General features: G+C 39.4%; 1 protein-coding gene across 7 annotated transcripts in view; it reads right to left on the reverse strand.

Annotated features, from left to right (window-relative positions):
- LOC112153105 (rho guanine nucleotide exchange factor 9) overlaps positions 1-20,454 on the reverse strand; it is a 57,485-nt gene extending 37,031 nt beyond the window's left edge. For 2 of the 7 annotated variants that reach the window (XM_024283012.2, XM_024283011.2), the window contains exons 1-5: positions 17,242-20,449; positions 13,511-15,183; positions 10,292-10,624; positions 9,399-9,525; positions 9,204-9,313 (exon numbers count right to left, since the gene is read on the reverse strand). In XM_024283012.2, coding sequence (XP_024138780.1) covers positions 9,204-9,313; positions 9,399-9,525; positions 10,292-10,624; positions 13,511-15,109 — 2,169 coding nt within the window. In that variant the 5' untranslated portion in view covers positions 15,110-15,183; positions 17,242-20,449. Of the gene's footprint in view, positions 1-9,203; positions 9,314-9,398; positions 10,252-10,291; positions 10,625-13,510; positions 15,184-17,241 lie in introns of those variants that run through there. The other 5 variants (XM_024283013.2, XM_024283014.2, XM_036214023.1 and 2 more) reach the window with 5 other exon arrangements.
- Between the last annotated feature and the right edge of the window lie 4,139 nt (positions 20,455-24,593).

Genomic DNA, 24,593 nt, shown 5'->3' on the forward strand with positions numbered 1-24,593 from the left:
AAATTTTAGACTGTTTCTGATCGAGAGTCCCGCTCTTCCATTTCTTACTCAGTAAGTTTTTTGTCACTAATGATATTTATGCTAATTACCAGGTTTTATGATGGAGGAAATTGGGAAATTGGGTTGCGACTCAAGTTTCGCAAGTCGTGACCCACAAAATTTGAGTTGCGTCTCACAGACATAAGTCAGGAGAACAACAGGAAGTATAATAGAGCTGTTGGCAGATCCAGCCTTTGCTGCAACTCAAAGGCAAATTTCTGATCAATTTCTTCTTCATTTTAATCCAATACTTTCCTTTGTTTATTCCTAATTCCTGTCTTAAAAAAAAACTAAACAACCTTTTCACTTTTAGCTAAAAACTGCATAATCATAATTAAAAATCTACTGGGAGCAATTTTACAATGCATAAAAATAAAGTTGGAGTGGGAATTCAAAATGCGAAACAGTTAGATGGTGTGAAAATAGCTAAAACCAAAAAATGGCTGAACTCTGACCATTTCCTGATCGGACGCCATCTCTTTCATTTCAATTCAAATTTTAAATCTTGTCTGAGGTCAGCCATAATCAGAACATCTGCAACTTTCAAACAAAAACTTTCCCCTGACTGAAACGACAAGTTTTAGCACTTGCGAATAAATGTTTGTGGTCAGTAGGTATTCAGCTAATGGGAGGCGAAGCCCACCACACCCATTTCCCTTACAGTCTGCTCCAATTCTTTTCTTCTCCTCCCATCCCCACGGTAACCACACTGACTTCCTGCTTCCTCCCAGGCCTTGCAGCCACAAAGTGCCCTAAAAATAAATTGCCGGACCTTTCCTGAGCACAGTTTTGTCACCATTGTTCAGTCATCAGCTGTTTATTCGTTCAGCTTCATTTGGCTTCTAGTGTAAAGTCAGTGGGTCAGAGCGTTGGGAGAGTCGAGGAGCAGAGTGAGATTTTTGACACGGAGGAGGAAGGTCATGCCAGGCGGGGTGGAGAAATGAGGGTTAGGTACTGCATGACACCAGAAATCCCCCATTCTCCAGCCAAGCTGCTTCAGTGTACCAATCTGTTCACGTTGCAGCTACGAGGACGGCCAAAAGGAATGACTTTTTAATGAAACATCAGTGTAATCTCTATGTGTTCTGCAGACTGGAAAACAAGATGAAAATACTCAGTGACTGTGTTCCTTGCGTCAGCCCCTAGTGAGACTGCATAACTTAGTGGACTGCTTCAACTGCAGCCCAAACGGAAGGCAGCGAGTCTGAATATATCCGCCGCATGAGCCTATTTTTATGTTAAGTCTCTTGAGGAATAATAACATCTGAAGACAAGATTGTGCAGAGAGATACTAACTTAGAGGCAGAAGCTAATTTAAAACATCTTACTTGCTGTTTCCCTCTTCTGTGAAGAAAATTATCATGGTACATTGGTAATTGTGTAATTGAAAGGAGCTCCTTAACAGCATTAATGACTCAAAGTACACAATGCATTGAAATGCATGAAACCCTGTTAAATTGAGATTCCAACTGGCATTTCAATCAGTCTGGGAAAGCTTTTGCTGCATTTGAATCTGCTACTTTCCTTTGTTTATTAATATCCCAAACATAAAAGAGGTGTTTTCACTCACATATATTTAATTTATTTATTTATTTATTTATTTTTTAAGATTTAAACCCCCCCAAAATAACAGAAAGTCTTTCATACCTTCTGCAACCTATCAGGACATTATAATAAAACAGAATGTTCCCATTAATGAGCGGACTTAGCCCTTATTGGACAGATAGTTTAACCAATTAATGATCAGACTGGAGAATTTACTTGCACGCCATTATCAGACTAAAAAGAAAAATCTTGATAAGTTAAGAATTGAGATAACAGATTAAGATAAGGAGATTTGATGTGCAAAAGCAGAAATGGCAATAACTAATTCATAAAGACTTAGCCACAACCGCCCTTACGGGTAAGCCGTTAAAATAATAATGTTTCAAAATACCCCCCTCCCAGAAAAAAATTAAATCTAGATGATTTAATATCCAATATTTTTTTCTTTTCTCTTTTTTGTGTGCGTGTTTTTAACATGTTCTTGGAACATGAAAACCTTTGGTTTGAAAAAGCTCGGGTTTGTGACGCAGCGACTACCATGGGCATGCCAAATGTATCCATTAACATCTTCGTTTTCCTAACTTGAGCTGCTATCTGGCTCAAAACTGTGCAGCTGAGCAGCTGCGATAATGTTAGCGTGGGCTTGTGAGAAGCTATAAGCTAGCGGGAGAAAGTGTAAACAAAAGGAATGCTGGGATATTAGCAGAGTTAGTTTCTGCGCCAACAGTCTCACCCTCAACCCAGAGGTGAATTTCCAATGAGCTCCTGCTGCTCTGCAGAAAATATATCTAAAACAAGGAAACAAGCGTTTAAATGTTAGCTAAAAACTGCAAAATCATAATTAAGTAGAGTGGGAACGAATTTACTATAAAAAAAAAACAAATAGAGTTGAAGTGGGACTTTAATCGTTGTGTCCTTTGAGTACTTTATCACCTTCAGCCATTCAAGAGACTATTTGGTTCTCAAAAACATCAAAACTGTCCTTTCATCTTTATACATGTCCGCAAGCGCAAGGTTAGCATTTTTTAATGGAACAAAAGGCGTGTAATTTCAAAAAATTACAATGAAAAAAGATCAATCAGAAACAAAACTTTGGAAAATCCTTTTTTTAATTTCAACACATTTCTCTCAATTATTGTTTTTTTTCTTTGAAAAAAAGCCAGAAAAATTAAATTTACGCCAATTTTTCTTTGTTTCCTTTACTTGTATGAATGCATTTCATAATCTCTGTAATGAGTTTGATATACTGTATCTGCGTGATTGTGTTGTATTGTCTACGATCAATGCTTCCAATAAATCAAATAAAATGCAAAAATTGGTGCTTTAGTGCCCCATGTGCAGCATGAAACCCTTAAATGACCTTTGTCTGGGTTTGCTAGGCCACCAAAATTAGCATTTGCTTTACTTTGTCTGCTGTGCTGGTTGTGAGTGTTACATGCATGAGCATGGTCATGAGCGTCACAATTAATCAGAGGGCTGTTTGCCACCTGCGGCCTCAAACACTAGAGAGCGTTGCCTTTTTCTTTCTATATTTTCTGATTTCTGACCTTGTCTGCATCCTGTGGTTGTTGGCTATTTATGAACTAAAATTAAGAGACTTTTTTAACTTTACATCATAGGAAAGGCTGCTAATTTTGGAACACAATAATAAAAAAAACAACTAAATAAAATTAAGCATCAGTAAAGATTTAGTTAGTATTGTTTGTTTTTTTTTCCTCTACCAATATTTTATTATCTACTTTTCATTTGGTCCTGCAATTTTACTACAAAAACCCCCCCAAAAAACTCAAACCAAAAATATTTGCACTGAGGACAAGCATAAAAACTCACATGCACATCAGGCTGCAGGAGGCAGGTGTTTTCACATGCCTAGAGGGAGGAACAGATAAGGGGAGGGCGAGGAAGGTGAGGTAACGTAGAATAAACCGTGGGAGGAAGACAAGCTGATCTGAGGAGAGGAGAAAGCAAAGGATGGCAAACTCTTGGGTCAGGAAGAAAAGAGAGTCGCACCGAGTTGGAAAAAAAAGGGGGGGGAGAAATGAGGCAGAGGCACAAAGAGCAAAAGGGGGTTGCATAATCCGAGCATGCGACGGAGAGGTTTTCTCTGATGCCGCATGCGGTGCAGCAGGGAGGTCAGCGGGAGAAAGTTAAAGCTAAATAATGTACACGAGAAGTGGCAGCTGCCAGAAAAATCTGCTTGCTGTTCACAGAAGCCTGCAGGATACATTCTAACTTGCAAAAACTGTGCAGGCAGTTAGCTTCTGTCTCATTATCTTAGTTCGGGACAAAGCGACAAGGGCTGGAGCCTTTTATTTATTTAAATTAAAGCAACCGAACTGGATAGTCAGTGAAATCAGACTGTCTGTTCAAAACAAAGCACTTGAGGAAACTCCTTCAGGCCTAAAAATACTAATACGAATGACTGAATTAATAGTGAGTGTAAGGTGTCTATACCTTTAAACACAACAGAAAAGATACTTAAGGATGAAAAATCAGCGCAATAAAATATTTGTAGGTACTGTCAGATAGTAGGGTTTAGAAGACTGTGTGGACTGAGGTGTTTTATAGGATACTAAACAAAAAAAATCCATGAATGTATTGCAGAGAAATACAGAAGTCCCTTTTTTTCTAGTGCAATTATGAATGTTTTTTTTTCTATTGTATTCTTTCTGCATCCTGATTAACTAGATACCTTTGCCAATCAATCTCTAGATCCATGCAGTCTTCCAAATCTACATAAATCTTCCATAGCAACCAGATTGTTGTTGTTTTCTTTCTATAAAACTGGATAAAGTTTTCTATGAAGGTTTGAACAACAAAGTGTAAAAATGTTCATGTCTGTCTGAGAAAAGTGTATAAGTGTGTAGTGAGGAGTTTAAAGCCCTGAAACATTTACAATCCCTACTTTGTGGATCTAGAACATAAACCCCGCGATAAATGAGGGAATGCTGTACAAGTAGTGAACATTGACTGTATATGAGAACTGGACTGAGTGAATGTGAGATCACCCATAGAAAATTGTTTACTTCCAGCTCCAACCAAATGAAGTCAATTCAGTCAATAATGGTAAAAAGTCTGATATTTTATGAGTTAAGAGCACATATTTTTAATTTATGAAAAAAATAAAATATAATACAAAAAAATAAAAACAAAAAAAATAAAAGCACATATCTTGTGCTGCACAACATTGGTTCTAAAAAAAAGAGATAAAAAAAATTTTGAGATATTCTAGGTTCTTTTTATATTTCTGCTTTTCTTTGTGCCAATAAATCGGACTAATTCATATTTATTATTAAAAAACAGACGGTCATGAATATAAATCCAAATTTCTTAAAGGCTAAAGTAAGACTATGCAGCTCCCTTTAGGTTTTAATCAGTAGAAAACAATCCCAAATGGCTCTTTTACTGTTAAAAGTAAAACTGCCAAATTCAGTTGATGGTAGAGAAGCTAAACAAAGAAAGCTCCTAGAAAAACTCAAAATTTGGGGGGTTTCAGTCTCAAGGTGGAAATAGTTTTAACATACTGGGGCTACAATAGTAATAGCCCCAGTCTCCTCCCTATGATAGCAACATAGCATGCCTTGGGTGAGTGATGGAATGATAGATAGGCTGGCCCAGACAAGAGACAAGCTGCAAAAGCACAAGCCTGTGCATGCAAAGTGGTGCACAGTGTGCTAAACTGCAGAGCATAAAGAGGAGATGCCGAAAAACAAGAAAGACGGGCGAGCACGGCTCTTTTGGTCCAGCAATCATTAGAAAAACAGCTTTTCCAAAGAGCAAATGAATCCTTCTCCACACTTAGGGAGAAAGACGCAGGCTTAAGGCCTTTCCTCTTATATAAACACACAGCATAAGCGGAAGCATGAAGTCACATGGTCGTGTGTGTACTGTCAACACACACACACATGCCGTTATTTCAAGAAACATCCTGGGGGAGCCTCTGACACAGCCACCTGCTCAGGTTTGGACAGGGGTACCGCTGTTTATCAGAGCTCACCATAGACTGTAGAGCAGCATGAACTGCTGGCACGTTGGCCGCCGAACAATGCTGATGAAGGATTCTAGGTCACCTGTGGTTCACCGCGTGAACCCGGTGAGCATGCTTTTATTTAGAAGAACGCCTCTTTCCGTCGTCTTTAAAAAAAAAAAATAAAAAAAAAATCAGCTTAGAGTGAAACAACATACAGCGTGTGTTTAGTAGAGATATCACAGGGCGGTGCTATACATGCCTCACCCAATAATGAAGTTGTCATTGCAATGACTCACGCATCCTGACGGGTTAATCCTGAATACCAAACGAGGTGTGTGTTTGTCACTCGCAGAAAGATCTCTGCGTCGGCACATCGGAAGTTCTACCGATGCTGCTCCTCAAAAACAGAGGCTCGCTTCATTTACGACATTTAACATAGCAGTGCTCTCCTCCATCACTCTTTGGCCAAGTAGCCACTGGCCGCTGACTCATGCATAAATAATAAATAGACTCGATTGCATAATAACGTAACCATCAGAAAAGTTGTGGGTCGGCTCAAACTTAATCACGCCGATAAACCGCTAATCTGAAAGAAGCCTTTAATAAGACCCCCACCCTGCGCGACAAGTTGACAGCAGTGCTTCGGGCTGAGTGCTAGCAACACACAGGAAACCGTCCTCTCCTAGGGAATAAAAGACGGCTACTGCCACGGTTTGCTGGAGTGTAGCACGGCACAGGATGAAAGAGGAGAAGAGGGGAACGGAAAAGAGAGGGGAGGATAGAGCCGAACAGAAACGGAGAGAAGAGGAGAAGAAAGGAGAGCAGAGGAGAGTGACTGGGGGAGAAATCCATTTAAATGAAAGGGAGAAAAGAGGCGTCAGCATTAGCGGTTAATCCACTGCAGTGAGAATGCTTTCTCTCTCTGCCTGCGGCCTCTAGGATCCAGTCGTCATCATAAGAGGAAGGGTGCAATATGCAGTACAGTGTCTCACAAGCAGCAGATCCATCCACCACAGCCTCATGAGATAGTTTGTGAGCCCTCACTTGCACTTTCAAATCCTCTTGTTATGCTGCCTTGCTTCCACGTGTTAAAATATAATACTATTGATTTAGCAATTTTCAATGGGGCCATATCAAATTTTCTTCCTAAGAAACATGACAATGAAGATACAGGATCTCTTCTTATCTGATCCGAATCTTAACCTAGCTTCCCTCGCTATTCAAACACTAGAGACATAACCAGTCTTACATGGCCGATGTGCCTACCCCAAGGGAGCGCTATGACAAAGGGAGCATCTCTCCTCTCCCACCTCTTTTTCTCTCTTTCACCCACACACTTTCTCTTTTTAGCTCATGCCTAAAAAGGCGGCCTAAAGATAGAAGCAAGGAGCTGAACAGGAGCCAGCTGAGTGTCATAGCAACAACGTGCTGTGGTTCACAAACGCAGTTTAGATCACCGAGGAAGGGGTATAAACAAAGATAAAATGTGGCTCATTTCTTTAAACACGGAGTTACAACATTCCAATACAAATGAAAACTACAACATGGACTTAAAACCACAGCAGACAGGAAACTGTATTAAAGCAGGTAGTCATCAAACTACATGACAATGCAATGCATATACTTCAAACTAGGGCTGCTACAAACTATTATTTTAATAGTCGACTAATCGAGTCATTCCTGAACTGGATTTAAAACACACATCTTAACCATCATTAGCTTTAAACTTGAAGTGTTGAAGCTATATGCTAACTAAAAATACAGACAATTAAGTCGATAGTTAATTAAACTTTTAATGAATCACACAGCTTCTTTCCTTCATCTGTTTCTGGGGTTAAATCAAGTGAGGATAGAAATCTGAAACAAGGGAACTATATTTCACAAAGGATAAAGTTTTCGTCTCACTGACTCAAATACAACAAAAGTGCATTTTGTGGTGCTCAGCGCTCACAACTGTTTTCAACATTACTACACTGACCATATTTTCTGTACGATGCTCTTGCTTGTAACCACAAAAGTTAGCATTTCTTCATGAATTGGAGACTTGATCTCTTTTGAGAGCAGATGTTCCTTCAGCAGAGACATTTTACTCTGATGGGTAGAGGTTACAGGGATGCACAGAAAACATTTAGCTAATAAGTTTGCTCTCTGTTAGCGCTAATGTTAGCTTAGCTAACCTAGAAGACCGCTCTTCAGCAGTGCATTGGACATTTTTGTCTTTTATTTATTTATTTTGTTTCCCCACACTTTCAAGCTTCTTTGGCATGTTGTTATGGTACCTGATTCTTTAGATAACGTCCTGTGACATCCCTACGGACTATTGCGCACATGTGCTAATGGTAGACGCTGCATCAGAAGACACGCACTGTAGTTTTGGGATTAAAAAGAAAAAGAACATAAAACGACTAACTGACTATAAAATTAGTCATCAGACTATTTATATTTTTTGAAATTTCTTCTGAGTTCTTTGGCAGCAAAGACCTAATCGTCGAGAGTCGTGACTAATCGACTAATCGTGGCAGCCCTACTCCAACTATTTGATACTTGGAAAGATTTAAAGATTAATTTTTTTAAACCAGTTTTCAAATTATCTTTGCCTCAAATTCATCACAGCTTATTAAGAGCTAGGATCTAGAAACAAGTAAATTATTAATAAAATGATAAATCATTTGATTTCATACTCTTGACAAAAGAAAAACTTGATTTAAGATCCAAACACTCAAATTACACAGTATTTTTGGTTAAGTTTTGAGGAGGTTATCATTAAATTGGAAAGAAGAAAATGATTTTGTATATTTTAGAACACATTTTACTTTAAAATATATATTTTCCACTTGTAACTCTTGCTTTTGTCATTATAATACAAAATAACTGCAATTAAGTAAAAAAAATACAAACTCTGTGCTTAAAACTAGCAAAAAAAAAAGGTATTTGGTTGTATAACATTCAATTTTAAGTAATTCAATTTAACAGTTTGCTTGTAGCTTATTTTTCCCTCTTAGAATGCTTGTGCAGAACTCCTTGTTTCTTATTCTGAAATTTCTTGCTGCAGGAACAGATCATTCTAATATTTTCTGGGGAATTTCTTCTTGCAATTAGTGTTCCTTTTTGTCCATGCTACCTCTGGAATTTTGCTTTCTTGATGTACAGAATTACATACAGTTTCCCTAGAATGGATCTTTTATTGCCTGTTCTTTTGTGTGTTCATATTCAATGAAATAAAATAAAAGTTTGCCCAATAATAGCAAGGAATGACATTCAAACTGTTCTTTGGGAGAAGGTGTTGTAAGTACAAACGCTGAATGGCTTTTAAGCTGTCAAAGGCATAAATAAAATACTTTGGAATTTACCTGAGGCCACTTCTACATCAAAGTTTGAACTTTGAAGTGTCTGACTTAACTACCTGCATAGTATTAGTAGAACATGCTTTGCAACTTCTATTACTTTAAATGAAAAGAAACTCTTTCAGATGCATCTCAGAGCACATCATGGGCCGCATGGACATTTTTTCCGCTGTGAAGGTCACTTTGTCTGCATGGTTACATTACACAATAAATGTGAAACTCTGAGTGTGAAAGTACATAATACCAGAAGTTTTTTTTTTTCTTGCAAACATAGGTGTAATTTTCTGATGGAGGCCAGGACTCACAATGTTGACTTGCAGCGGTTCAGATCCAGGTCTTAGCAGCCTCCTCCTCCTGCAGCTCCCAGAGTCTCCCGACCTTAAGCGCACCGATGAGGACGTTTGACCCATTTGTACTGGACAGATGCACAAAGAGACTTAGAGAGCATCTACGCAACCTTCAGATCTGTATTCACTTAAAATAAAAAATGAAGGTAGTACCTGACTGGGGCAAGAGCAAAGCCAAGGCAGTGAGGGTGCTGGGGGGAAGAGGCAGGGACCGACACCGCTGCAGAGACGCTCTATGTGGGGGCTCGAGTGGTGACACTCCAGGAGGGCGAGACAAGGCCTAGAGGGTACTAAAGCAGTTAGGGCCTTCCCTATATTCCATACACTGATAACCCAACTGCTTGAATGCACATACTCATTTGCCCTTCACAATAAAAAAAAAAAAGCTCTGTCCCCTTTTTTTGCAGGGAGTATTTCACATGCAGCAAGTCTATTCTGGTGTGTTGGCTGGTGAGCATGCCCCACAGTAAGCCACAAGAGACAATACATCATGCCAACCAGGTGTTCTCTCAGGTCAAAATGAACTGACTCCGAGTTAGGGCAATGAGAGGCAAAGCTTATGGGAGCGATGAGGCAGAAAATTGGCCGCAGAGAAAGGCAGAAAGTGAGGACGGAGGGAAAGACAAGCTGCATGGAAAGAAGGGTTGGGATGGAGAGAGGGAAAAAGAGAAAGAAAGGAGTTGAGCTAAGAAAAAGCAGCATCCAGCAATACAGGAGTCTATAAATGAGGCAGAGCAAGCGGGCATTGTTGAAGCTAACAGTATGTGGTATATAAATACTGGGTTTGCACTGGGCTTGCCCTTCAAAGTCTGAAGTGTGCGTTTGATTCATTATGAGCCTGGGCTATATTTATCTGTGAGTTGGTGGAGGCTACTAGTGAGACTTGGCCATCCTACTTTCATCCTTTTTGAGCAAACATGAGAAATATTCCAATGTATACAGTAAATGCATATATTTAACTTTGAAATATTTACTCAGGGTTTGATTTATTTGTTTATTTTGCTGCCAATATTTTCTTTTCTGTGAATTTATGCATGAATTCTTACTCGTTGGTGCAGCTCCGTGGACTGTGGCTCTCTAGTAACACTGCTCTCTATGACGGAACAGGGCCTGGAGCGTGCAGCCATCCGTCTCTGCCCTGGAGAGAGTTGCATGGTGGGAGCAGGCCTGCGTCTCAGCCTGGACAGCGAGCCGACCTCGCTATAATGGGTGAAGAGCTCTGGAAAGGGCCTCCTCTGGTCCAGTACAGCTGAGGCCGGGCGAGGACGGGACCTTAGCCGCTTGTGGGGTACAGAGGTCTTCTCTGTGCTAGAGTGGGGCACGGTTGGACCCAGCTGTCTTATACTGCTGCCTGTCTGGTTGGCAATCTGCTCACACAGCTGTGATTGGCAAAGATACTCAGTGGTTTTGGCCCAGATAAAAGTGGAACAATTCATTTCTTGTTTAGGGAGTTACTTGGAATCTCTTTGCAGATTTAAAAAGTTAAATATACCTTAAATTTCAGAATAAAAGACTAACAGCCACACAGTCATGCTTCTACTTGCTATAATTGATAATCCAAAGCCCAACCTGTTCCTTTAAAACTGACAGGCGGATTTAATGTCAAAAGGCTGATAATTCTTTTTAAACCAATAAGTCCTTTAATCATTTTGATGAGACACCAGGAGACATTTAAGCATCCGGTTATTTTACTCTTTTAGCTGGAGGAAGAATGATTCTTGGACACAACTCACACAACTGTACAAAAAGTTGGAGAAACCAACTTTAACCCCTTCATGCCAGAATTCATTTCCAATTATATAAAACAATATTTTTTTCTTTCTTTTAAGGTTATGATAAAATAAGTAGAGTCCTGGTCTTAATAGTACAAATTAGTAATATAGGGTCGGGTGTGATAAATACTTTTTACATATGAACAATTAACATTAAAAGAAACAAGAAATTAGTTTTTTCCAACGTAAACAGCTAATCTAGTAAAAATCTACACAAAGTAAATGTCAATTTTTTTGAAAAACAACTAAACATATCAGGTTGGGAATAAATGACGTGGCTCTAAGTAATGCCTTAGTCACATGCATCCATCGGGGGGTTGACCCGTTTGGGGTACTATGGGTTTTTAAGTTGGCCCGTGGAGAGTTGTAGACTAGGGGTATATCCCAATACTTGTTTCACAGTACAATATGTATCGTGATACATCCTAAGACTGCACCAGAACAATTTTTCACTTTTTTTTAAGAGTAGGACTTAGAAAAAAGGCAGACTAAAAATTTAACACAAGCTGGTTCTGGGGAGATCTTGTTGTTGTTTTGCTTGCGGTGTAAAAGTACTCAAAGACCCTTTGACACTGAAAGATGCTCAAATTAAGTATTGTCATATCATCATTTTAAATCGATACAAAAACAAAATATTGGGATATATTGCTGAATCGATTTTTTTGCTCCACTCCTATCGTAGACAGGCGCGGCCACCTTATGAAAATATACGATTGTTGAGCGTGTGGTAAATGTATTGAGAAGTATGTGTAAGGATCATGTAAGTTACACACACTTCTAACATACAGGTGATGCTGTCGTACAGTGCTCTAACACTGTAGTCGTTAGTAAAGTGTTTGCACTGGCTCCTTACTAAATGTGGAAATGCTGTATGTAGGTAATACTCGAGTGCCTGTAGGACGCCGACACAAACTATGCTCTGATTGTCTAATTTCTAACAGTTAGGCTCCAAACAAGGAGCGCGTACATATCATTTAAACAGCACTAACAGGCTTGATGCAGGGTTTGGTGGGTTGAAAAAATGAAAATTTCCCCTACAAATTGTTAAAGTGTCGTCCGCATGAAGATTTTCTCTCTATGAGCTCACCAAGCAGTCTAAAATCCTAACATTTTGTGAAGGCCACTTGTGTGTCCCGTACAGATTTGTCCTTTTTTCACCTGCAGACAGCCCGCGAATCCACCCCGCGAATCCACCTCGCGAATCCACCTCGCGTATCCACCCCGCGTATCCACCCCGCGTATCCACCCGTAAAGGCAACTGTGACTAAGGCATAAGGATGCTTAAATCTGTCCTCTCAGTTCCCAAATATAAAAAAAGCCGTTAAGACCACCTGGAAATCTGGAAATGAAGGCTAAACACCAATATAAAAGAAAGCATCACTGTGACATTAAAAGGAATTCAGATCAAATGAGAACATTTAAACTGGATTTAAAGTAGATGGAATGTTAAAACCCCAGCTTAATCCTAAAAAAGCCAGTAAAGAATTCAGGAAGGGTTCGTTAAAATACTCCAATTTTTCCTGATTTTTTTTTTTTTTTTTAAATTTCTAGAATATATTTAATGTTTATATCCTTGCAGTGCTTTTTCTTTTTACTTCTTTTCAAATCACACATATTGCGATTAGATTCTCTTCTCAAAATAAAGATGTGATGTGTATGTTGCCTTATCTCAGCCCATCACAATGCATGTTAGCAAAGAACTTTGCTTAGTTGTTGTAGGAATACAAATCAGCACCTTCCCCAAACAAATGTTCCAAAAGCTCCTGCCCTTTGCATAATAAACCCCCATGAAAGTGTGCTGAGTATTGAGATGTCATATCTCATTTATTCACAAGGAGCTGGAGCTAACATGTCCTGACTCGCTGGTATGACTAGAAGGGAGATGACTAATTTTTTTTTTTTTTTTTCACTGGAGAGAGAAAGGAAGGCTGCGAGGAAGCGCTGACGTCACAAACCTCGGGGGTGGCCTCAGTCACTCCCTGCTAGCTCTACGGAGGAAAACGTGGGGGTTTATTTGCTAGCTGCACAAGGCTGGTGTAGCAGGAAAGGACAGACTTTTTGTTCTTTGCTGTTGTGTACTTTTTTTTTCTTTCTAATGACAACTTCCTCTTTTCTCCAACAGATGGGGCAAAAGTACAACAGGAAGAGTTGGTGTCCAGATCATTTTTTCTCCAACCTGGTGCTTTGTAATGGATAAATGAGCTCCAGTAACAATTAAACTTTTGAAAAGCAAAAGAATGACCATGGTTAAAGCAGCTGCATAAATGCAATAATTACATGACACATGCCTTTGGCAATGTTAATGATGTTGAGAAAGCCTGAAATGGAATGCAGGATCAAATATGCAACACATTTAATATGAATATAGTTCCCTCTGATGAGACATAGAAATACAAAGCAGGTAAACAAGACACAATCAAAAAAGCTTATATTAAAGGTTTTAAAAATTCAAATAAATATTGCAGTTCTTTTTTACTTTATAAATCCACTTACCTTAAATATCTCCTCCGTAGAGTTTGATGGCCGTATGCTATTGGTTGTGCTCTTTTTATCACCTTCTTGGGATTGGATATTCACTTCCTGTATCTGGTGGGAGTCAAGTGGAGCATCCTTGGAATTCTGCTCATTTCCTGTTTGTCCTTCTACCTTTTCCTCTTGACAATTCCCGTTCAATTGATTACTTCTAACCCTCACATCTGTTTCAGTTTCCGTTTTCGAGCCCACACGAGGAATGTGATTCTCCACAATAGCTGTAAACTTTTGATTGGACTCTGTGTTCATAGAATTGACTTCCACATCGAATCTCTGAAGGCCGTTAGATGCTTGGGATCCAGAACAAGGCCTAAAGGCTTTTAAGACAATTTCAGGGGATCGTCTGCTTGACGATATTTCACTGTTCAAGTTACTGGAGTGCGAGGAATTAGCGGTAAGTGGTGGGGATGGGGTTGGCTTGGAATTTGGAGCTTCTTCATTTTGAAGTGTTAGTGACGCACAAGGAACATTGTCCACTGCACGCTGCAGAGTTTGTGGGGAGCTCATAGGAGTCTTCTCCCCCTCTGGAGGTGAAAAAGAGCGAGATGTTGTCCGCCATTTTCTGGCGGATTCTGCTACACTGTTGAAAAATTTGAACAGACCCCCAAAGTGTCCCTTGGTGTCAGTGTGCTTTGGGGGCGGCGGCTGAAAGTCTCTAACACTTTCAAAATCTACAGAACCATAGTCTGAGTCCATAGTTTTGTCCAACGAGGGAAGTTCTGAGTCAAAGCTCCTCTCAGAGTAGACGGGATTGGCTTTCCCCAAGAGGGAAATCCTCCTCAAGTAACTCCACACGTCTTTATGTCGTTTCCCTCCATTGGGAGGGTGCCTTTGGCTACTCTTTACGCCAGCTTCTTCACATCCTGCGGTTGATTTATTGCAGTTGGATGACGTGTTGTTGCTTCTCTTAGTGTACGAAACTTTGTCCGAGGGTTTGCAACCATTCTGCGCCACAGCATCTGCGACGACAGCGGGCTGAGTGCCATCTGTTGGAGAAGTGAGGTCTATTTCTTCCAGCGAACACTCAAACTCTGCTGTATAGCCAGCATAAGAATGCCTCTTGCCTCTGTTTCTAAGCGTCCCTCTGCTGGTCTGCTGAGGAGTACCAATGTCCCGACAGAACAACTCCTCGTCCACCAGGGAGCTACTGAACTTGGCCGTGGACAGTTTTCCCGTCTTTCCTCTGAACACAGCAGGGGATTTCAGCTTCTTAAAAGACCGAACTTTATCAGCAAAAGAGAGTTTAGGGATGGAAGTCTCCCCAGGTAGGATCATAGAGTGGGGTCTCCTCTCCAGCTCCGACACGGCTCTCTTTCTGTTCAAGATCTTCCAGATGCCCCCTGTGGCACGGGGCCTCCGACTGACCTCTTGTCTGTCCTTGACAAGGATCTGAGAAGAGGCGGCCTGGATCTCTCCTTGCCCGTCCACATTTCCTGGCCCAGCCTCCTGAATATAAACACTGCCGCTCTCATTCTCCACGTCCAAAGAAACATTAAACACTCGGTTGACAAACCCATTAGGGTTACTGCTGTCAGGGGCAGGGTTGACTGTCTGTTCCATCCTCTCTCATTCTACAGTGTCAGCTATCAGTTCCAGTTGGCATCATGTTCAGGCCCACTCGCGTTCTCAAGCACCTGGGGGAGCAAAACCACATTTTTATTCAGGAGTCTGACATTAATCTGAAGATATATTCACTACACTTAAGAAATAAGTTTTATATGCTCCAAATACTTGTATCTCTTGGCAAAAAAGAAGTCTATATGTGTACTAAAAGTTAGGCAGTAAATTTTCCAGTTTAGTCTGATGAACATGTTCTATAATATACTTGCTGTACTAATACTCAATTATCCTAAATACTACTTTTTACACATGTAAGTTAACGATGGATTTATCAGGAAGGGCATTAGATTTATTAGCTGTACCTAATCTGCAATGGAGGTCAAATAACAAACAGGAAGTCTGGGACATCCCCTTCTTTGATGCTCGGACTTTTGAATCACAGGAACCCACTGTACCCTCCACCCCCCCAATATTTGGTTTATATTATCCAAAGTAATCATTTTAGACACAATCCCGGTGACTTTTTTCTTTTTTTAACTGGGAGGAATTGTTGTCATAGAAACGCTCACGATAGGGCAGATCTGCTCCAGTAATAACACCACCGCACAGCTCACATGGGCTTCATCAAAGGCGGAAGATGCTTAGAGTATGCTAATTTCACTAGTTTGGTAATCCCTGTAATGAGTGGGAGCATCTTGTTTATTAGAGGCTTCCACCACAACCCTATTTACTGTGAACTAAATTGTTTGAGAAGATCAAAAACTTTAGAAATTGCTTACTTTTATCACTGATAATCTTTTGAGAATGTTAAATAAATAGATTCTGTCTTTGATGACTGTTTAATTCAAGTTAGGCTACACTTAAAGGTTATGATTTTTATTTCATTTGGGTTGGACAAAGCAAGAAAACAACTGACAATAAAAAAAATTTTCTCTAAATTATCCAAGAAAATAGCAAGAAGTTTAGAAATAGTTTGGTACTTAATAAAAGAAACTCCTGCTTAGCTTGGTAAAATGTGCAAGTTTACACAGTAGAAGGTTTGAATCACCATTCTTTTCAGACGCTCTCAAAGAGTTAGTCACACTATTGTTAAGCTTCACAATGAAAAAATGACTGTACATAATTAATCTGGCTACCTATAAGGGTGCACACTGTTTATTTGAAGATTATACATTTAATTAAAAAAAAAGTTGAATCCATCTTGTATTGGAAACACTTTCTGGAGACAAATAAGCCACATTAACCAGAACTGGGATGGGATCAGCCTCAGACTGACTTCTCCTCAAAGTCACCGACATGCAGGTAACAGAATTGGTGCAAAGATTTTGTAGCACAAAATTATTATTCAAATACTTAGTAAAGTTATTAAACCTTTATCAACTTTCTGTCCTGTTTCACAAACAAAAATAGGAGCAAGAAGAGCCACAGCCAAATGAAAGAAGAGCATTTCCAAACACTTAAAAAAAAAGGAGGAAACACATTCTTTTGATGATGTTTGTGGCCTCCAAACTGCTGGGAGTCATTTCCTAAAAGATTCTTCGGAGTTTAAAAAAAAGAATATATTTGAGGTTATATTAATCTGTCCAATTAGAGCTGGAATCCCTCAAACCATTCTCCCATTTGGATGTTATTACCCACAAATTAAGATGGAGTCTGCACTTAAAGCCCAAAATATTCAACATATAGTCGAATTCAACTGTCAGTTAGGACACTGTTAAAGAAAGTCCTATTTAACTTAAGGGTAATAGCAAGTTTACTTCATTTTTAACCAATTTTGGGTTTAAAACAGGTGAATAAAGTTAAACTAGAGTGGTGTTTGCTGTCACTGTCACAAAACTTCAGTAACTCTGCTCCAGTCTAAAAGCTGAGGGTACATTTGTTGTTGCCGCGAGGTCTAAAAGTCAGACTAAAAAGCTACGTCATAAAGAAAAAATAGGGGGGTGACGATAAGGCTGTTGACTTAGTGAAATGACCTTAAAAAGTCGCTGCGTAAAAGGAGAAAATGTCATGCGTAAAAGGGGAAAATGACAGTGTTACCGCTTCACAGTAAGTGACTAGAAAGTTACGTGGAACAAAAAAGTACACGCCGTAAAAAAAAAAAGCCGCGTAAAAAGACAGAGCTGCAAACTTACCAAATCTGGGTGGTTTAAACGGACATCTGCGCCGCGATCCGTGAAGTTTAGCTCAGCCACCGGCTGACGTCCACCGCTGTCCTAACTGCTGCCATCCGCGGGCGGAGAGGCGGCCGCTCTGGTGGTGATAGGAACTCCCTTTGCGCCTCTCATTTGACTTTTTTTCCTCCAAACTTTCTAAAGTGAGGCTCGAACTTAAAAAAAAAAGTTTAGACGGTGACCGGTGAACTCTTGCCCCGTGCGCCTCAGCAGACGCCGACACTCTGATTAGTGATAAAGCTCTTTACGCACACAGAAACAACACATCCTGACGCACGCACGCACACACACACATTAGTATCACACATACACACACACTAGAACATAAAAACTATAATTATTTTCAGTTAAAAGTACTAATAACAGATAGTTAAAGGCTTAGTAGGGTCTTAAAAAGTACTAAAAATTATAAATCACTTATTCGGGATTGTTCTCACGTTTCTTCCGTCCCACATGACTGTTGTACCACTTCTTTTCTATTGCAAGTCACGTTTTTTTTTTCTTCTTTTGGTCATACTCATATTTGTTGGATGGTTTTATTACAAAAGCACTTATAACTTCTAAAGGAACATCAGTGAAAACAAGTGATTGACTGAACTCTGGTCTCTGGCTGATCCTCCTTTGGGATTTGCTCTGAATGTGAAAATCCTTCTATTCAAGTGACACAATGGGGAGAGGGAGCTGGAGGGTGGGTGTGTGTGGAGGGGGACTGAAGGAACTCACCAAACTAAACAGCTCCATAAGTCCACAGCCCTGAAAGAGGAGATGGTGGAAGAAGGGGGCCTAAATTTAAACGTTTCCTCTTTGTCCTGTTTTGGGCCCATTGTCACAGCGTGGCGTTCTCCCTCCTGCACAGGAAGGAGTGGATCTGACATCAACGCTCTCAGGCTGACAATGCCAGGAAGTCTGTCTGACTGTATGTAAATATCTCTGCATGTCCATGCTTCCCTTGCTTGTCCGTGGAGCAGCTCTGCGCTCCCTCGTCCGCTTTACAGCCACAGTTCTTGAGGGGGGGTGTAAGCAGCAACTGTGGTAATATGGTGATTTACATGCCACACTCTCCTGATAACTCATCCGCAACTGTCACTGTGACTTACAGCAGCCTCATCTCCATGTGACCTCTCCTGTTATGGAACTTCCAAAGTTGCAAAGATGACAGCATTTTTTCCCATGTAAATGACTGTAGGATTAGTCACATTGTCGATTTTGTTCTTTTTTTTTTAATTCAGACACATTTTTTATTGGCTAAAACTGTTTTTCTCTTTCCCTCACTTGCAAACTTCCTCAAGACTGCCTTCCTGCTGTCACAAAAGACATCCTGGCTCAAACAGACGGCAGGTTTTTCCACAACTTTAGCAAAGATTTTCCCCCAAATAGTGTAAGCATGATAGAAAATTCTATAGGTTGAAATAAAAACAATGGATGGTATGGAAGAAGTGAATAGTCCTCCCCAGGACTTTTTTTTTTTAATTTTCAGACTAAAACTGAACCCTTTGAAATGATCTCATTCATCCCTCAATTTCAGAACAATCGTCCTCTTCCTCTTCATAACACTCACCACACTTACAGATTTTTTGGGGGGGAATTACCGAAGACAAACACGCTCAGTTTAGACCCAGCTGTAATTATTTCACCAGTCTTTGTCAAAGCTGCTGAGAGAAAACAGGCTGCCGTGAAAAAGCCAGCCAGCCAGACAGGGAGGGAGATGGAGGGAGGGAGGTGGAGAGGGATTCAGGGGGGGCAGATATGTTGTGATATCAAATGAAAGGCTTAGTAAAGCCATGGGAACTGGATGCATAAGCTGCAGCTCATGTGAGAACAGCTGGGAGGTCAAGTCCAAGTTTTGTTTGGAGTGCAGGTGTTTGGGAAAACAGACTACATTTTCTCAGAAGGAGTTTGGAGACTGGGGAGGATGCTGTGGACATATGGGGGGGCCAACGTGACCATTGAGACTCCAATAGTGCTCTAGTACTCACAAATAGATGATTCCACCCCCAGTTTTTTATGGTATAAAAAACATTTCCAGGTAGTCTTTTCCTCTGGTATCAGACTTTGAATTACTCGGACATTCCTGACATTCCCGCTGGACTGACCTGCATACTTTTCTGGCTTGGGTGCACCATGGCACTGTGTTCAACACACAGACACATGCACAAGTTCACACCCCTTTTGAACCCATCTTACCAGTTCACGTTGTGACATCTGACTCTTTTGATCCCAACTGCAATCACCTCAAGTTAATCAATCAATTTGGGCCCTTCAGCGTGTGGGTGCCAGCGCACACGACAGCTGGAATGTGTGAAAAGGGGTTCAGGGATGTCAGCGATGGGAATTTCTCACTTTTTAAGAGTCTCTTCTGTAAGACGGTAAAGAGAAGGAGGGGTGAGTGTGAAAGGACGGGACAGAGGGAGGATGCTTGTTTGTTGGTGTGCAGCTTTCAGCTGGGGGATTTTTTTTTTTTTTTTGTCTTTATCGGGATGAATCTGAAAACAGGAAGGCGGGTTCCAATAAACAAGACGAGCGGAAGACTACCAGAGTTCTACTTCCTGTTTCAGAGCTTGGAAGGAAGCTGCAGATTTTTTAGGAATTCAAATCAGAAATAACACTCCACGGGCTGCAGGCTAACATTTCAAACATGCTCTGAAAAAAATAAAACCTTTTTTTTAATGCACTTTTGTAAAAACAGAAGTAATTTATTCAGATCATTTTTCTGTGAGAATATTCTTGTGTATCCTGCTATACATGCCCTGCAGGCTGAGCTAAACTTGGCTTTGTTTGTGGGTCAGTATCAGTGACAAAAAAAGCAGCCTGGCACACTACGCCACTTCTGCTCATCCGGGTGTATTCACAGATGACAAAAAAAAAAAAAAGAAGAAAAACTAGTAGGCATCAGGGTAAGAGGGATGTCAAACCGAGAAGGAGCATAAGGAGATACAAGTAATTAAGTCTTCTTGGCAGAATGTATAAAAAAATAAAAAGATGTGGATCTCAGTGACAGAAAACTGCCGTCCTGCTAAAAAAGAGGAATTTTAAAGACCCTTTTTGTTGTTGTCTAATTTATCTCACTGATAAATGTTGACCTCTGACCTTTCCATTCCTTCTTCGCAGAGTTAGTTTAGCTATGAAAACACATCAGTTGCTACATAGCTAAAGTGAGGAGAAGAGGAACATAAAATAATGACCTCTGTCTCCTTATGAAAGGTTACATTAATTAATGAAAAAATCTAATCTGTATTGAAAAATAAAATCAAATTTTTATTCATAATTTGCACCATATACAGACCTATAGATTTAAAAGTGTTTAAATTTTTTGGATATGTAGGGATGTATAATTGTGATGAATGCAAAAACACATTATGGTGAAGAGAGCCATCTAGTGGAATTATTTGTAAAAAGCACTCTATGAATTTATTTCCAAAGAGTGTCGGGATGGATGTCCATTTTTTGTGGAAGAACTAATAAAAAATAAACTTAGTGCACATATTTTCTCTAATAAAACATCAACCGCACCGCCTGCAAACCCTCTCTCTCTGTGGATCCATCCTTCTCTCTCTCAAGCCAACCAACACTCCCACCTCTCCACACGATGGCACTCTGGCTCTTTCAAACAACCCAAACGTCTTCGGCAAGTTCAAACAATCTTTCATTTTAAAAAATCAGATGTGCCACGCATTTGAGAATAGGGTCTATTTCAGGAGTAATACCACACAGACAAATCCTGTTTTCAGGGGAATGAAACTCACTGAACAAAACTGGGGGAACTGATCCAAAATAATGAAATGGAACTGATCAAATTTGCTATAAGGTTTTTAATTAACTGCTAGAACCCCAAGGTTTGCTTCGCTGTCTCATTGAAGAATTGTCTACTGTATAAAGTTTCAATACGAAACCTGACAAAGTATTGTGTTGTATCAGAACTGAGGTCTGCTGTTAATGACTGAGGAGCCCCGAGGCAAAAAGGCGCCTAACTGTCATGAAGCCGAAGCTCCATTCCTCAGGACCGGGTCAGATTCCTAGCAGCATATTTGCCACTAAATCATTGGTATTCAGCCCTCTGTCCTGTCTGTCAGGAGCATGGACACACAGTTGAAGTGGTGACCAAAAATTTTTTCGTTTTTTTGACAAAATATGCCTTGGGCGAACAAGTAATTTGGTGTTAAAGTAAAGAATTAAACCTCTGCGATGCAGCTAGCATTTGAGTCAGACGTTATTAAGGTTGCAGGCATCGACTGGATCTTTATTATGAGGTTCCAGTCCTCGGGATGTTCTGCCACATAGCAGAGTCTCCAATTTCACAGTTTTCCACTGTAACCCAGTAAGATAATTTCACTTGTGTTGTGTATTTGCACAGAGGCTCTGTGGAAAAAAAAAAAAAAAGCCTGATCTTCCTCTTTTGCTGGTCAGTTCCACTGAATCCAAGGATGCCTAATTGATACAAGTTAGGTAACGGCTTGGTTTAAATTAAAAACTTGAAGTCAAGTGGAACAGTCTCATTTATTATTCAGCGAGGCACATCGTCCTTGCTTTAAGGCCCTACATGGAAAGATAGGAGGCTTTTTAATCTTTATATGAGAGACAAGCAGTCATGTGGAAAAGCAAGTGTGTCCCATCTAATCGTCTTAAACTGTGCAATTCATACAAAATACACTTTCTTGATCTCAAAGAGTTTGTTTTTTACTTTTTGATGCATTCCTTGATTTTTTTTAGGACTAAAGAAACCTTTAAGCAACCTTTAATACCACAACAAAATCAGCTTCTAGTTCTGATTCAGTCTTGTACCATGACACTTCTGCCACCATGCCGAATGATATTAACTTTATTTTAAACAAAGCTGACTTTAAAAATATGATCTATTTACTGAAAATATTTTATGGTCAACATTTCTTAATAAATCACATGTGCAAATACGATCACATCAAAACTCGTTTTTGAACATTTTTTTTATGTCACATGTTTACAGTTTTACTTGACATTCCATAGAAAAATAATTAGTCATCTTGTTCTATATTTGTAACAACATGACTTGTTTGGGATTTAAGTATCTAGCGGTAAAAAAAGTCACATTGTTTCTTGTTTTTCTTTTATATTTTTTAAAACTATAGATATAGTGGTTGACCTGCGATCAGAAGATCCAGGTTTGGTTCCTGTCAAAGTGTCTTTGAGCAACACACTGAACCCATCATTGCTCCTGGTGGTAACAGGTTTGTGCCACTGTTAGACAACAGCACCACCTTCACTTTCACAATGTGTTGGTGATTGGGACTGTAAAGTGGTTTGGGACTTCTACGAAGGTAGTAAAATGCTAAGAGTATACAGCATTTAACATAAACTCACCATGTCTGTCCATAAAAGATAGATTTACACATTTTAGTACTAAATATGGGCTGCACGGTGGCGCGGTGGTTAGCGCTCTTGCCTCACAGCGAGAAGGCCCCGGTTCGAATCCCGGCTGGGACCTTTCTGTGTGGAGTTTGCATGTTCTCCCCGTGCATGCGTGGGTTTTCACCGGGGACTCCGGCTTCCTCCCACCGTCCAAAAACATGCTTCATAGGTTAATTGGTGACTCTAAATTGCCCCTAGGTGTGAATGTGAGAGTGAATGGGTGTGTGATTGAGGCCCTGCGACAGACTGGCGACCTGTCCAGGGTGTACCCCGCCTTCGCCCATCAGTAGCTGGGTCAGGGTCCGGCACCCCCGCGACCCCGAAAGGGAAGAAGCGGCCAAGAAGATGAATGAATGAATGAGTACTAAATATATAGCTAAAGATATTTTCTGCAAAAACTTACTTTGGTAAATTGATGGAGTCACTGTTTGAGTCACAATACAGTCAGAAAATATGTTTAGCTCTTTGATTTTTAGTGTGAATTGTTTTTGTAAATCATGTGTTTTCATGCCAGAATATTATAGAAGAAATCAAATCAAATCAGTTTAAGTCAAACCAATGAAATCCATTAAAATCAAATCAGTTTAAATCAATATAATCTAATCAAATTAAGTTAGATTTAATCAAATTAGTTTAAATCAATCAAATAAAAGTAAATGAAGTCAAGTTAAATAAAAAAAGGTTAAATCAAACCAATAAAATCAAATCAGTTTAAATATAGCAAATCAGTAAAAATAAATAAATAAAGAAATAAAAACAAGTCAAGATAAATCATACAAAATATCAAAACAATGAAATGAAATCAGTTTATATCAAACAAATTAAATCAAATCAAATCAGTTTAAATCAATCAAATCAAGTTAGGTTAACAAAAATCTTTTTAAATCAAACCGATTAAATAAAAAAAAAATCGAATCAGTTTAAATAATTTAATCAAGTTAAATTAAGTAAGGTCAAATCCAATCAAATTGGTTTAAATCAATCAAATCAAATCAAGTTAGGTTAAATCAAATAAATGAAATCCCATCTTTAAATCAATCAAATCAAATTAGGTTACATAAAATAAAATAAAATTAAATCAAACCAATGAAATCAAATTAAACCAGTTAAAATCAATCAAATCAAGTCAATTCCAGTCAACTTAAATCAAATCAATCAACCTTTTTTTCATAAAAAAGTTCTGTTCCTTCTTTAAACAGCTCAAAAGGTTTTTCAGTTAAAAACAATGTAAAAAAAGAACTTTAAAAAGGGAAGGTAGCAATCAAACTTATAGTAGAACCAGCCTAAAACTCCGCTCTCCTCTCTGTTGACATAATCACCCGAGGACCTCACACACAATGACAAAAACATGACTATAATTAGAAAAGACCTTTACTAAAACATATTCTACCAATTCCAAATATATGAGTTTTATTTCTCCTCCATGTTTCCTTAAATAGTTTTTTGTTTTGTCACATAAATTCAGGGTGACGCTGTAATCTACCTCGACAGATCTGGACTGCAGGCATACAGTCTTCCTGAGTATGTTTCCCGCCCGTCGTGGCGCGTTCCTATCAGCTGTGTGTTGTGGGCGTGGTCAGTCAGACAAATATGTCGGATCCATCAACGCTCAGCTGATAGTGACGCGTCACGACAGGCGTGAAACCCACGGAGGAAGACTGCAGGCCTGCAATGGAAATGTGTCATGGTAAATAACAGCTTCATCCTACATTTGACAAAAGAAAAGTACTTTTATTCTAACTAAATTATTACATTTTTATAACAATGTTTTATCAAATATTTAGGGATCCATGTCAAGTATGAACATATAGAATATTGGTAAACATGTTAGTAAATGTGCTATTTAAAGAAAATACTTTGTAGGAAACATAAATTGAATTTGTAGTTACATCATAGGCACATTTAAAATGCTGTTTGAATTGAAAATATGT

This window comes from Oryzias melastigma, linkage group LG10 (genome assembly GCF_002922805.2).
Source record: "Oryzias melastigma strain HK-1 linkage group LG10, ASM292280v2, whole genome shotgun sequence".
NCBI classification, from domain to species: Eukaryota; Metazoa; Chordata; class Actinopteri; order Beloniformes; family Adrianichthyidae; genus Oryzias; species Oryzias melastigma.